Genomic DNA, 14,491 nt, shown 5'->3' with positions numbered 1-14,491 from the left:
AGAACGACTAAAAACACGATGATTTTATTTCACCGGCTTCCTGTGTTTGAAAGTGATCTCGCATCTGGGGGCCGATTTGGCTTCCTCCACTTGCATTTTGACGCGGTTGAGGTATCGGTAGGCTTCTTGGACGCATACGAAGGCCAACCTTGTAACCCTCCATGATCACGACTTCTGGTACTACAATGGCAGCTTCCGTCGTGTGGCGGCGGGGAGGCGCTCGACCCCCCACGGTTGATTCGGTGTCTTGAAGCGCATCGTCTTGGGCCCACTCAAAGTAATGCCAGTCCCTCTCCCAAAAAGGGTCCACGAGAAGGGTCGAAACATTGACATGACTCAAATGGCTCAACACGAAGGAAGATAGTGGGTGGGGAAGAGGAAGATGGTCGATTGTGGTTGTGCGACAGCGAGGAGAGTGTTGGTTTATATAGCCATGGTCTGACGAGAAAAGGGCCCGAGAAAGGGTGCGCTTTGACAAAAACAAGGCAGAAAAGGGCATGCAGAGGCGAAAAATGTGCGCAAACAAGTGGAACACACAATGACGATATTTAAGGAAGCTTTCCCGATGAAAACCGTGCATGCGGGAGTCATACAGACGGACGACTATGCCATAGGCAGGAGAAGGGAAAAAAGGGGCGATAAACGATTGAAGTTTTCCTCTCATACAGACAGATGGGTATGCAGGGCGCTACATATCAACGCCCCCAGCCTCCAAATATGGAGGCCAGGGGGGAATCAACTAGGCAGGCTTTAATAGGCTTGAGCCTGCCTTCCAGCAATGCAAAAAAATAATTAGTAGTTAATAGTATATGTTCCTACTAGTATTATGGCAAATTCTAACCTTCTTTGAACAAAATAATTGAGAGTTAGTAGCTTTTTTTCAGCCGTTAACTTTGAGCCTGCCCTTAATTTTCCTCCAAGATTCGTCACTGATGGAGGCTGTGACTCACTACTGAAGCACGCTCTAAAAATTATGTAGCAGAGGGCAACATGGCGATTGTGTTAGAGCCATTTTTGGACCACTAAGTTCGTATGATGGGGCGACACATATCTGCTAGAGTTGCTCTTATACTTATCAAATAAAACATTTTCTACACAATCACATTATCAACAAAATATCATGTAAATCACAGACTAACTACAAAAATATTTGAGTTGCTCTTATACTCACTAAATAATATCTTTTCTACACAATCACATTATTAACAAAATAACATGTACAGAATCAACCGGTGTTAGATGGTTAGAGGGCAGTGGTAACTCAGCCCACTACAGTTCAAATTAGGTTTGACATTTCGATGTCTCATTAATGTAAATTATTCTTTCAAAGAAAGGTGACATTTCCATAACAGTTTGGCGGTAGTGACAATTCGTCATTCACAAAGCTCCCCAGCTTCAACCCGGTCTCAAGTAAGCGTTGTGTGCCCATGTGGTGGAAGTGAACTAAGTAGTGATCTAAACGCGGAGGTGGTACAAAGTGTACTTCCTGCAAAAATAAATTTAAGTATACAACTCCATGCCCACCTACGTCGTATGCGGCAATGATCAACCCATAATGGCATGTGCATGGTGGTGCACCCATCACCGAGTGCGTGAGTGGATCTCCAAAGATGTTGGTGGCGTGCGACGATGCCGACAGCCAGACCGAAAGCGCAGAACCAGATCCGAACTAGCACAACTAGTGAAAACATCGCTCACAGAAGTATGTTAGCAACAGGTACCATCCACATCACTCAACTGAACCAACCAACATTGGCAACCACAATTCAATCTTAACAAAACTCGAAAAGATAGGGGTTCAGACACACATCGTCGACACATTAAACCTTGTAAAACCACCGAACAGCAACTGATAATATCCATACAAAAAAAGACAACCTGACCTGATACTAGCTCACTTAAAGAAGGGAGCTTCTGCCTGTCACATACGCACACATACTATCTCTTGTACAGTGTATATATATCACAATATGTAAAATGGTAGCAGTGAGTTGTTGAGACATCCAGCACGTTTGTTTCTTGATGAAGCACTTGTCGAGGCGCTTCAAGCCTGTGCAAACAAATGAAGAGGATGTGCTGTTAGTCACAGGGGATCAGAGCACAAGGCGCAAGTTCTGGTGTGCGATGCTATGCTGCTTGTTAAGTACGGTATAGCATAGAACAGAGAGGAGTGCTTGTGTGAGACTGTTCAACTTCATTGTGTCATTGTGTGCCTAATCTAAGCACAGACGTACCAAACAGCATTTAGTAGTTATAATAAATAGCAGCAGAAGTGTGTCGTGGGCTAGTCTGTTTGTTTATCTCAGTCACAGCTGCTAAGGGCCATATCATTTAAGCAAGTGCAGCAGTCTTTAGAAGCATTCAGCAGAGCACAGAGAAGATATTCAATGAATAACGATCAGTTGAGCCTAATATACCTTGTTGGCAATGTTGTTGGAGAGCCAGTCAAGTCCCTCGTACAACCCTTCCCCAGACGTCGCACAAGTGCTCTGAATGTACCTGCACCAGAGGAAATAATTTATTTTAGCACCAGCACCAATAATTATTTTAGACAGGATAAGTAGTGTAGCAACAACATGGAATTAAATTAAGATCAAGACACATTCATGATCCCCAGGTACACCCTATGAACTACTATATCATTCGACCATGTGGCTTTATCTATAAAACAGGGCGATGGTCTATTTTCAGAGTTACACCCTATGTGATTTAACAGAAATAAGTATGTTTATACTAGATTTATTTTGGGGATACACTACATGTACTTTCAAATAACTCTTATTACAAATTGAAGTTCACAATTACAAATATCTGCAGCATATAGAATCTGAGAAACAGCAGAACACCAGGGAAATTTTGACCAAGATATTAGAACGTAAATAGCTTCTGAACTACTCCCTCTGTAAAGAAATATAAGAGCATTTAGATCACTACTTTAGTGTTCTAAACGCTCTTATATTTCTTTACGGAGGGATTATGTGTGTGGAGTTCCTTACCAGTGCCGCTGGCGCAGGGAGTGCAGACCAAGCTTGTCGGTGATTTCAGCAGCATTCATGGCATTAGGAAGATCTTGTTTGTTTGCAAATACAAGCAACACAGCATCACGCAGCTCATCCTATATCACAGAAAGATCTTACATTAATTATGAATTTCAATATAGAATGGAAAGAGAAGCTAAAATTTCAATTAGTGAATTCTCAATAAAGCACAGACTAAGCATATAAGAAAACGAATATTGACTTGACAGTTCAGCTATATTCACATATTTATTGATTATTGAACAAAAATTCACATTACCATAGATGGAAACTCAGACAGGATATTTGCAAATTGGGGAAACTTCAGAACAACTACAACAACACTAGTCACTAGTGCAGTACCTCATTCAGCATCCTGTGGAGCTCGTCTCTAGCCTCAACAACACGCTCCCTATCATTGCTGTCAACAACAAAAATGAGCCCTTGCGTGTTCTGGAAGTAGTGCCTCCACAGGGGCCTGATCTGTTTCAATCAGAAAACAATAAAATAGTAAGTCTAAGGCACCAGGCTGAAGTTTGTGACAACATAAGCCTAACAACATCGGTGTAAAAACAGATCTGATCTTCCGCCCAAGGGAGAGGAACAGATTCACAAAGGGGTGACATGATTTCTTAATCTGACACAATTAGCAAATCATGACTAGACTTCCTTACCTTGTCTTGGCCCCCCACATCCCAAACAGTGAAGCTGATGTTCTTGTACTCAACAGTTTCGACGTTAAATCCTGCAAATTTCCAAATTAGCCAGATTTTATTAATGAAAGTGAGACCCAGCTAGTAGTAACTGGCTATCCCTATTTTATTTACTATTAAGTTCTGGTCACCGTGAGATCGAATGATAACACCTGATTTTGCTACGGTGCCTTTTAAATTCACCTTCCTAGCAGTATATATCTACATTGCAGATTTACAGTAGCAGTGCTCTCTCGATATGATTTAAGTTTCTTTTTTGTAAATACTGTGCTATGCTCCTACATTTGAGACATGACCAGACGTGGAAGCAGAGAATGCAGAAAGCAGCTTACCGATGGTTGGGATGGTGGTGACGATCTCGCCGAGCTTGAGCTTGTAGAGGATGGTGGTCTTACCAGCGGCATCGAGACCAACCATGAGAATCCTCATCTCCTTCTTGGCGAAGAGGCGGCTGAACAGCTTGGTGAACGTGAGCCCCATCTCTCCTCCTGCACCACAACAAAGAGAACAGTTAAGTTTTATTAGACGAGACCCAGAGATCTACACAGATCCACTCCAATCCACCCGCATCTCCCCACACACACACCCCTACGCCCAAGCAAATGGAGCACAGCCCACAGAATTCAGCAGGAATGAGTGCAGCCCCTCCCAGCCAAGAGATCCGCAAAATTCTCAACCGCTCGCCTCGCCGATCTGGCGGAATCGGATCGGATTCGTGAGACGGGGAAAGCCAAAGGAAACGAACAGATTCGCCAATACTAACGTGGAAGCCCCGCGGGAGGGGAAACAGCCCAGCCCGGACCCCGTGGAGTCGACGAGCGGATTCGCGTGATCCACCGAACAAAACGCGGCGCGCATCGACGGAATCGGCAGGACCGGCCAGATCCGGGGGGTACGAGGCGGAATTAGGGGGAAGGCAGCGGCGCTCACCGGGGTGGAGACGAAGGCCACGAGGTCTCGGCGCTCCGGTGCGGCGGGCGTGCTCCTCCTGATCTCGGGGGGGACGGGCGTGGGAGTAGGAGCTTGGAACCGCACGGAGGATGGCTGTCGTGCAGTGCGGTGATGTGCAGACCGGGCGGCCCGATGGCGGGCTATATAGAAGGGCGCGAGGCCCATTCTCACGTGGCCTTTACACCGCGCCCAGTCGCACGCAGCCCGCACCGCATGGACACCTTCCTCCTCCGGTGCTTCCTACTGGCGTGCGGGCCTCGTCGGCTCCACTCAGGGTAAGGCTCGATTTTGCTCGTATACGATTCTTTTTTCCTATTTTTTTGCGGGTGATTTTTTTTCCTTTTTGTTTAAGAAAGAACAAGCAAAAGCATGTTCCATTTTCATTAAGCAGAAGAGAGAGTTTTTTTATGAAAAATATCATATCTATTATAAAGATTCACCGGAAATACAAAGCACCCCAAACATAATAAAAATTACATCTAGGTCCACGCACAACTGAACGACCATTGTCGCCGCCAGAATGAGCTGCCGCTGTCGCCGCTCCCATATCTAAGCCGGCCTGACCTTGTCGATGACATCCAGCAAGTCTTTGTGCACGTGCCCCTAAGGACCAGCGTCCGGGAGCCGCAGTTGTCGCCATTGAATCCTTGAATCGATCTGAAAAACCTGACATGAAATCTCGCCATTGCGTACGCATGACGAGAAACTCTAATCTCGCCGCTTCGAGGAGATGGCAGGAAAGAAAGAGCTGATTACAAGTTGCCGGGGTCAACAAGAACAAGCAATAGTCAAGAAAGAGGGCATAATCTTGCCCAATGACAATTTCAGTACTATGGAACAATGGTGGCTCAAAGCTAGACATGGGATCCCCAAAGAGATGCGCTGCAACTTCAACATCGTGGCCTGCTACCTCTTGAGCATTGCGTTGGTTTTTCCTTGAAGAGGAAATTGTGATGCAGCAAAGTAGCGTAAGTATTTTCCTCAGTTTTTAAGAACCAAGGTATCAATCCAGTAGGAGATCACGTTCAAGTCCCATGCACCTACACAAACAAATAAGAACCTCGCAACCAACGCGATAAAAGGATTGCCAAGCCCTTCGCGGTCACTTACGAGAGTGAGATCTGATAGATATGATAAGATAATATTTTTTTGTATTTTTATGATAAAGATGCAAAGTAAAATAAATGGCAAATGAAATAACTAAGTATTGGAAGATTAATATGATGAAAGATAGACACGGGGCCATAGGTTTCACTGGTGGCTTCTCTCAAAAGCATAAGTATTCACGGTGGGTAAACGAATTACTGTCGAGCAATTGATAGGATTGAGCATAGTTATGAGAATAGCTAGGTATGATCATGTATATATGCATCACGTCTGAGACAAGTAGACCGAAACGATTCTGCATCTCGTACTATTACTCCACACATCGACCGCTATCCAGTATGCATCTAGAGTATTAAATTCATAAGAGCAGAGTAATGCTTTAAGGAAGATGACATGATGTATAGGGATAAACTCATGCAATATAATATAAACCCCATCTTTTTTATCCTCGATGGCAACAATACAATACGTGTCGGTTCCCTTTATGTCACTGGGATCGAGCACCGCAAAATTGAACCCAAAGCTAAGCACTTCTCCCATTGCAAGAAAGATCAATCTAGTAAGCCAAACCAAACTGATAATTCGAAGAGACTTGTAAAGATAAACCAATCATACATAAAAGAATTCAGAGGAGAATCAAATATTGTTCATAGATAATTTGGATCATAAACCCACAATTCATCGGATCTCGACAAACACACCGCAAAAGAAGATTACATCGAATAGATCTCCAAAAGAATCGAGGAGAACTTTGTATTGAGATCCAAAGAGAGAGAAGAAGCCATCTAGCTAATAACTATGGACCATAGTGTGACGCCCGGATAATTAAGCTACAGCAACCCTCTGCTAATGATGCCACGTCACTTCAATTACTGCTGCTAGTCTCGCGGTAGTTCAAAACCGATTCAAATTGAAGTTCAAAATCCATCTAACAATAAAGGTTTTCAAATATTAAAACTAAAATGTTCGGAGTGAACCAAATATTACATAGATTATTATGATAGGGGAACCATACTTTTATAAAATGCTTAAATACTCTACGATGAATAAAACAACAACATAACCAATTTAATAAATGCCTTGTATTATTTATAAAATGTTAGACTATTTTGTTTAGGGTTTGATCCTTTTGTAGCTAAGGTATAGTTAGTGATACTAAATTAGGTTCAACTTTTGTGGTTTTATAAAACTAAAATCAGAGGAAACTAGAAATTAGAACATAAAAGGAAATAAGTAAAAAAGTAAAAAAAACAAAACAAAAATAAGAAAAGGAGAAAACCCTCCCCCTGCTGGGCCTTTTGGCCCAGCTGGCCGTCCACATGGACCCCGGTCGCCTGAATGGGCCGGCCCACCCCCACTCCCTCTTCATAACCCCCCCCACTCCACGGTCAACCCCCCGTCGACGCCCATTTTCCCTCCCCCACGTTCTCTCTTTCCCACTCCCGATCCAATCGGGACCGGGATCGATCCCACCCGGCGCTGTCCATCGCCGCCGTCTGAAGCCACCTCGCGGCGCCCATCCTCAGCGCCGCCCCGCCCTGTCACTGCCTCCTCCTCACCTCACCCCGAGTTGCCTCGACGTCTGTCCGCGCGCCGCCCTCGATCTGGAGCTGGGACTCGGTCCCGACGTCACATCCGCTTGGAGTCCCCCTCGTCGGAGCCACGACGCCGCCGGACCGCGTCCTTGTCCCCTCCTCGCGTCGCTTCATCAAGCCTCACCGCCCCCGTTCCTCTACGCGCGCTCCTCTGGCTTCGACCATCTCCCGACGTCGCTAGCGCCCGCACGCCCCAGTCCCTGCAGCTACACGCGCTCGCGTCGTCCTCGGCCGCGCCCGATGCGCGCTCACCTCGCCCTCGCCGCGCTCCGGCCGCAGCCCCGCTTGCGCGCCGCGCCCTGGGCTCCCAGCCCGCGCCCATGGACGCACCCTGCCCGGACACACGCGCCCGGCCGCACCGGCCACCGCGCCCCTCGCCCGCAGCTTCCGTCGTGCTCTGCCGCTGCTGTCACGCCCGTCCGTGCTTCCTCGCGCCCTCCGTCCAGCTCTGCTGCGCCCGCTCCGGCTCGCCCCCTGCCCCGCTGACCGCGCGCGCGCCTCCGCTCGCCCGCACCGCGCCTCGCCGACGGCCTGATGCTGCATCGCCTCGCCTCCCCCCTCTGCTGCGCTGCTCCCCGGCCGAACCCTGTCACAGTCGAGCCCACCGCGGGCATATTCGCCGATCCGCCGCCCCTGTCTCGCACCCGCGCTCCATCGCACCCCGCGTCGTCCGGCCGCCATCGCCGGGACGCGCGCTCGTGCCCCCGCTGCGGCCCCGGCTGGCTTGGACCAGCACCCAGTCGGGACGGCACCCAGCGCCCGCTGCCCGCTAGCGCCTAGTGCCCGCTTGTGGCCTGGGCCTATGGCACTGGGGCCCCACGCCCTTGTTTACAAATATATATATATATAATAAATAATAATAATAATAAAATTAATTAATTAATTTAATTAATCCTACTTAATTAATCTAATTAACCTGTTAGTCTAGCTAAGCAGTAATTAGTTTAACCTAACCCTAATTAACTTAACAGTGTATGACAGGTGGGTCCCACTGGACCCACTAGTCAGTTTGACTTAGTCAACCTATGTTGAACGCTGACATCATGCTGATGTCAGCAAACACTGTTCTGGATAATGTTAAATTAAAATAATTAAATAAATTCTAAAAATGATTTAAATCTTTTAAAATTAATATAAAATAAACTGTAGCTCAGATGAAAATACTTTCTACATGAAAGTTGCTTAGAACGACGAGACGAATCCGGATACGCAGCTCGTTCGTCCGCCACACGTCCCTAGCATAGCAAACCTGCAACTTTCCCCCTCCGGTCCATCTGTTAGAAAACGCGAAACACCGGGGATCGTTTCCCGGATGATTCCCCCTTCAGCGGTACCACCTCATACCGCGTTAGGGCACCCCTAGCACCGATACTTGTCATGTCATGCATCGCTATGGATCTGTTTGCTTAATATTTATTGTTTCTTCCCCCTCTTCTCTCGCTAGACACCGAGACCGACGCCGCTGCTACCCAGTATGACTACGGTGTCGACGACCCCTCTCTCTTGCCAGAGCAACCAGGCAAGCCCCCCCCCTTGATCACCAGATATCGCCTACTCTTCTCTATATTGCTTGCATTAGAGTAGTGTAGCATGTTACCGCTTTTCGTTAATCCTATCCTGATGCATAGCCTGTCATTGTTACTACAACTGTTGATACCTTACCTGCAAATCCTACATGCCTAGTATAGGTTGCTAGTACTTCAGCAGTGGCCCTACATTCTTGTCCGTCTGCCATGCTATACTATCGGGCCGTGATCACTCGGGTGTTGATCATGGGCATATACTATACATACATACTATACAGGTGGTGACTAAAGTCGGGTTGGCTCGTTGAGTACCCGCAAGTGATTCTGATGTGGGGGCTGAAGGGGCAGGTGGCTCCATCCAGGTAGTGGTGGGCCTGAGTTCCCGACGGCCCCCGACTGTTACTTGGAGGCGGAGCGACAGGGCAGGTTGAGACCACCTAGGAGAGAGGTGGGCCTGGCCCTGGTCGGCGTTCGCGGTTACTTTAAGATAACACGCTTAACGAGATCTTGGTATTTGATCTGAGTCTGGCTACTGGCCTATACGCACTAACCAACTACGCGGGAACAGTTATGGGCACTCGACGTCATGGTATCTGCCGAAGCCTTCATGACGTCAGCGACTGAGCGGCGCGCGCCGGATTGGACCGTAAGCCTGCTCTTGTATTAAGGGGGCTAGTTCTGCTTCCGGCCGCCCTCGCAACGTGCAGGTGTGCAATGGGCGATGGGCCCAGACCCCTGCGCCATAGGATTTAGACCGGCGTGCTGACCTCTCTGTTGTGCCTAGGTAGGGATGCGACGTGTTGATCTTCCGAGGCCGGGCATGACCCAGATAAGTGTGTCCGGACAAAGGGGGTCGAGCGTGTTGGGAAATGTGGTGCACCCCTACAGGGAAGTTAATCTATTCGAATAGCCGTGATCTTCGGTAACAGGACGACTTGGAGTTGTATCTTGACCTTATGACAACTAGAATCGGATACTTAATAAAATACACCCTTCCAAGTGCCAGATACAACCGGTGATCGCTCTCTCACAGGGCGACGAGGGGAGGATCATTGGTTAGGATTATGCTATGCGATGTTACTTTGGTGAACTTACCATCTACTCTCTTCTTCTGCTGCAAGATGGAGGTTACCAGAAGCGTAGTCTTTGATAGGACTAGCTATCCCCCTCTTATTCCGGCATTCTGCAGTTCAGTCCACATATGATACCCTTATTTCATTTGATACCAATGCATACATATGTAGTGTAGCTCCTTGCTTGCGAGTACTTTGGATGAGTACTCATGGTTGCTTTGCTCCCTCCTTTTCCCCTTTCTATACCCGATTGCTGGGATCAGAGGATGGAGGCCAGGAGCCAGACGCCACTGTCGATGACTACTACTAGTACTCGGGAGGTGCCTACTACTACGTGCGGCCCGTTGACGACGACCAGGAGTATTTTAGGAGGATCCCAGGCAGGAGGCCTGCGCCTCTTTCGATCTGTATCCCAGTTTGTGCTAGCCTTCTTAAGGCAAACTTGTTTAACTTATGTCTGTACTCAGATATTGTTGCTTCCGCTGACTCGTCTATGATCGAGCTCTTGTATTCGAGCCCTCGAGGCCCCTGGCTTGTAATATGATGCTTGTATGACTTATTTTATTTGTAGAGTTGTGTTGTGATATCTTCCCGTGAGTCCCTGATCTTGATCGTACACGTTTGCGTGTATGATTAGTGTACGGTCAAATCGGGGGCGTCACAAGTTGGTATCAGAGCCGACTGCCTGTAGGAATCCCCCTTCCGCACCCCTAGGCCGAAGTCGAGTCTAGACATTACAAAACTTTTTACTAACATGGTTGTGTGCCTTACGGGCCCACATCGCCATCTGGGTGGTATTAAGATCTTTTACTCCTTGAACCTTACTATGGGACTCTGATCTCTCTTCTATTTGGGTTAAATGATTTTACTAAATCTGACTCTAGGTTCTCATAACTACTTCTCCCGGAGAGCCCCTTATCACAGACGATCGTCTACTGCACCAGAAGATTTTGAAAATGCTCTTCGATCATTCCCGAGACCCTTGTGCCCTCTGCTTTTCAATTCCCAACTACCGATATGTCCATATGGGTAACGACATACACTTGTTGCTCATACAATTACTCTGAGTTTCCCTTGTTGTTACAAGATGCATCGAATTGCTCTCCGACTTTTAAGAATCCCTTGTACCACTGCCTTGTAGCTCCTTGCCATAGAAATACCCCTACGGATAATTCCTCGCACTTATCGAGTATCCACTCATTCCCAGTTGTTCTTGTGTTCCGCAAAAGACTTCAAAATAATATTTGATCTTTCAAAAATCCTCAACAACCTGTTGTTCCTGGAATTCTTGCATACTTGCATTCCGGTTAATTCCATTGGTCTAGCAATTTAATTTAAAAACCTTTGTGATTGTCATTCTGATCCTTTTGATTCAAAATGTGTGTGAATGCACACAATCATCCGTTGTTCCCTGGAATTTATCCTTCCGATTCAGACGTCATTCCGGACATGAGCTGGATCTCGACCACTCAAATTGCCATTGATTGTACCCCTAAGGCTGTTCAACTTATCCATCCCTAATCAGAGCATTGCTCCTGATCCCTTGTCTTGGAATTCATAACTCCTTTGCATTTGAGCTTTGAGTTAGTCAGTTGTTTCTATAATCCGATGCACATGCATTCCTTCTTCCTTTGATAGAGTACCGATACTCAAATCAGCTCCTTTGTGAACCACTAGACCTCTTGTGGATTATTATCTGACAGTGTCCTTCATATTCAAGTAAGCTTGTGAGCTTTTCCTCGGATACATAATGCCTTTGGTAAATTGTATCCTCTGCTTTCTCCAGCATGCTCTACTATCGAGCTTGTGTTATTTATTCCTGAAATTGTGGTATATGCTCCTAAGATGCCTCGATGGGTTGAACCTATGCCTTCCCCCAACCGTATGAACCTGAAAGTTTTCGCGAGTCATACTCTTCTGTTGTTTCGCCAGATAAAATTTCTACACTACAGTCTCATCAAAAGCGAGAAGTAAAATGAAAGGTTATGCATTGAAGAAGTGGGAGTCGACCTTGAGCCTTTACGTTCATGCCCATGGACCCGATGTGGAACTCATCATCGAAGCTTCTTGAAAATGATAATAATCCCCTTGTTATAAGTTCGTCATGTATCTATGTTTGGTCCTTTGCAATCATGGTTCCGACCATATTTTCTCCTTAATACCATTTCTCGGACAAGTTGGAGTACTTGTCTTGTGCAGATCATTGCACCTGTCCAACCTTTACTTTGATCTACTGTCGAGTATTACACTATGATATCTTGGTAATGTCATGGGACTGCATAACTTCTTATGGGTTCTTCATTAACTGTTATTTCTCACTGATTACAATTTTTCTGGATTTTGGGTTGTCGTCAACCCAGAACACCGATATGTGAACCGATTCCACATTCCGGTTCGATAACCCTAATTAATTTTCGTTGCTTATGAGTTTAATAATCCTTCAAGTCATTCCTAGGCTGATCGGCTATACCATTATTGGGCTAATTTTTAACTGTGCTACCCGGTCCTTATTCCGGGAGCATAACTTTCAGCGATGAGCTAAGATTACGTCGATCTTCCTTGTCTTATCGTTTCACCTTGAACAGCAAGCTTGATTCTGAGTTGGTGTAGTATCCGTGGTTCCAATAATCTTTCTCTGCATTAGTCTTGTTGCTTGATGTAGCCGCTGTTCAATTGCTTCTTCGTGGAGCCTCTCAACAAAAATTTTCATGATCATCATCAACATTCTGAGCTCTTCCAGGATATCAATTGAATTCATGATGAGAAATACCATCCTTGCCCTCGATGATTTGTTTTATCATCAACCTTTTTATTGCCTTCCGTTCAACACAAACTTGTTCGTGTTTTGTGTTATACCTTGAGTTCCTTGCTATCCAACACTTGTTCTTCTTTACCTTTGAGTATTACCATCTTTTATGTCAAGAATGTCGTGAGAATTTCACCACCTCTTAAGAGATCTTGATACAGGTGATACCTCTTGCCATATTCGTTCATTCCTTGGTCCCCGTGTTGTTTCTAACCGGGAAACCGACAGTTGAACTATGATGTGCGGCTTCAAAACTTCTGGCAACCCTATTGCTTTGAAGTTAATGATCGATATTTCATTCTTAGGTCGTTGGTTATCGAATCACCATTCTAACATTGATCGTGCTACCTAAGCCCATATTTTGGGTGCACCTTTCAATCAATATTAAATGTGTATGTTTTCCTCGGGCATACCTCATTATATCATTTGATCTGACAAATGTTATCTCCTTGTTCGAATACTGGTGGGAATCCATCTTTTGGAAATCTCGATTCATTGTCGCTGAGTTCATCAGCCACCTCCTCATCCTCTCCTTGGTTTAATGATGAACTCATGATTCGAAACTTGCTTCCATAGTTCATTTCCTGATAATCTTATAATGTCATCTCGTTTATTGGAGTTGCACCTTTTTCTTCTCAGGCATCCCGAGTCTGGGGTATCCTGACACCAATCAGACCTGAATCTCAGTCAGATTCGATGGTTGGAACATATTCCCAAGAGTTATAACATTGGTCTTTAACCCAATAAGGTGATGTCATCCTAACACACCTGCCCAGCGGACCTATTGTTATAGTTTCCTTTTAGCAAGGTTAGCCACTCTTCCATGAGGAAATTGTAAGACTTATTCTATAAGTTGTTCCTGATGGATCATTTGTGTATCCAAAGTCTGATCTTTACCTAGTGACCTTGTCAATGCGATCTTGAAGCTTGTTTGTGGTACTCCGATTATCAACAAGAACATTTGAAGCCCAATGCTAAATGTTTCCTGCTCAGTTACCCAAACACCACTTTATGAGTAGTGTCATGAAATTTCTCTCACCTTACCTAAAGAGTTTTCTACATTATATCCAGTCAAGGATATCATGCTTTGCTTGTCCTTGGGGGGATATACCCCTGGAATATGTGTTTTAACACATTTTCCTTTCCATTGTTCTGTTTAATCTAATAATCATATTTTCCTTTCCATTGTTTGGTTTAATCTTTCTTGTGATCTATATGATCTAAGGAGTAATATTCTCCTGCTTATGTGAACACCTCATTGTACAATTCCGTCAGCAAGACCCTGTTACTATTGTTGATGACATTCCGGTAGCCACCGATGGATGAGAACCTTGCCTACTGGTCTGCCTCGTTTAATGAGCAGGAAAATGGTTCTCCTCGTCCCTCGCCCTTGGTACCGACGTTGTTGCCGACATAACTGACAGGCTACCCTCTGACATGCCTTGCTATCATGACCGTGCAAGATGTGAAAGTGCAACTATCCCTGGGTGGTTTTGGTAATTCCTAACAACATATAGCTCATTGAGCTAACATTATTCCAAGATTAATATTTCAGGAAAAGCTCAATGAACGACATGGCATGGATGAGGAAAGTGGATCCCTCAAAATTCTAAGGACAAAAAGTTTGGCTCAAGCTTCAAGATCAAGACTCTACATTTTATATTTTAGTGATCCAAGATCACATTGAGTCTATAGGAAAAGCC

General features: G+C 45.7%; 1 protein-coding gene across 2 annotated transcripts; it reads right to left on the bottom strand.

Moving 5' to 3' along the window:
* Nucleotides 1-1,752: 1,752 nt before the first annotated feature.
* On the bottom strand, nucleotides 1,753-4,832 carry LOC125545131 (ADP-ribosylation factor 2). Of its 2 annotated transcripts, XM_048709007.2 has the most exons (7): nucleotides 4,661-4,832; nucleotides 4,063-4,218; nucleotides 3,692-3,762; nucleotides 3,381-3,500; nucleotides 2,997-3,115; nucleotides 2,418-2,499; nucleotides 1,753-2,050 (listed from the first exon to the last, which is right to left on the bottom strand). In XM_048709007.2, the coding sequence occupies exons 2-7, from the start codon at nucleotides 4,208-4,210 to the stop codon at nucleotides 2,045-2,047; spliced, it is 546 nt and encodes a 181-aa protein (XP_048564964.1). In that variant the 5' UTR covers nucleotides 4,211-4,218; nucleotides 4,661-4,832; the 3' UTR covers nucleotides 1,753-2,044. The 2 variants fall into 2 exon arrangements, with proteins under 2 accessions (XP_048564964.1, XP_048564963.1); XM_048709006.1 differs by lacking the exon at nucleotides 1,753-2,050 and having other exon boundaries at nucleotides 2,409-2,499.
* Between the last annotated feature and the right edge of the window lie 9,659 nt (nucleotides 4,833-14,491).

The sequence above is a fragment of the Triticum urartu genome, chromosome 3A, assembly GCF_056163025.1.
Source record: "Triticum urartu cultivar PI428250 chromosome 3A, HENAU_Tu73, whole genome shotgun sequence".
Taxonomy (NCBI): Eukaryota; Viridiplantae; Streptophyta; class Magnoliopsida; order Poales; family Poaceae; genus Triticum; species Triticum urartu.
The sequence above is the reverse complement of the archived record's forward strand: the minus strand, read 5'-3'. Positions and strand labels throughout refer to the sequence as shown.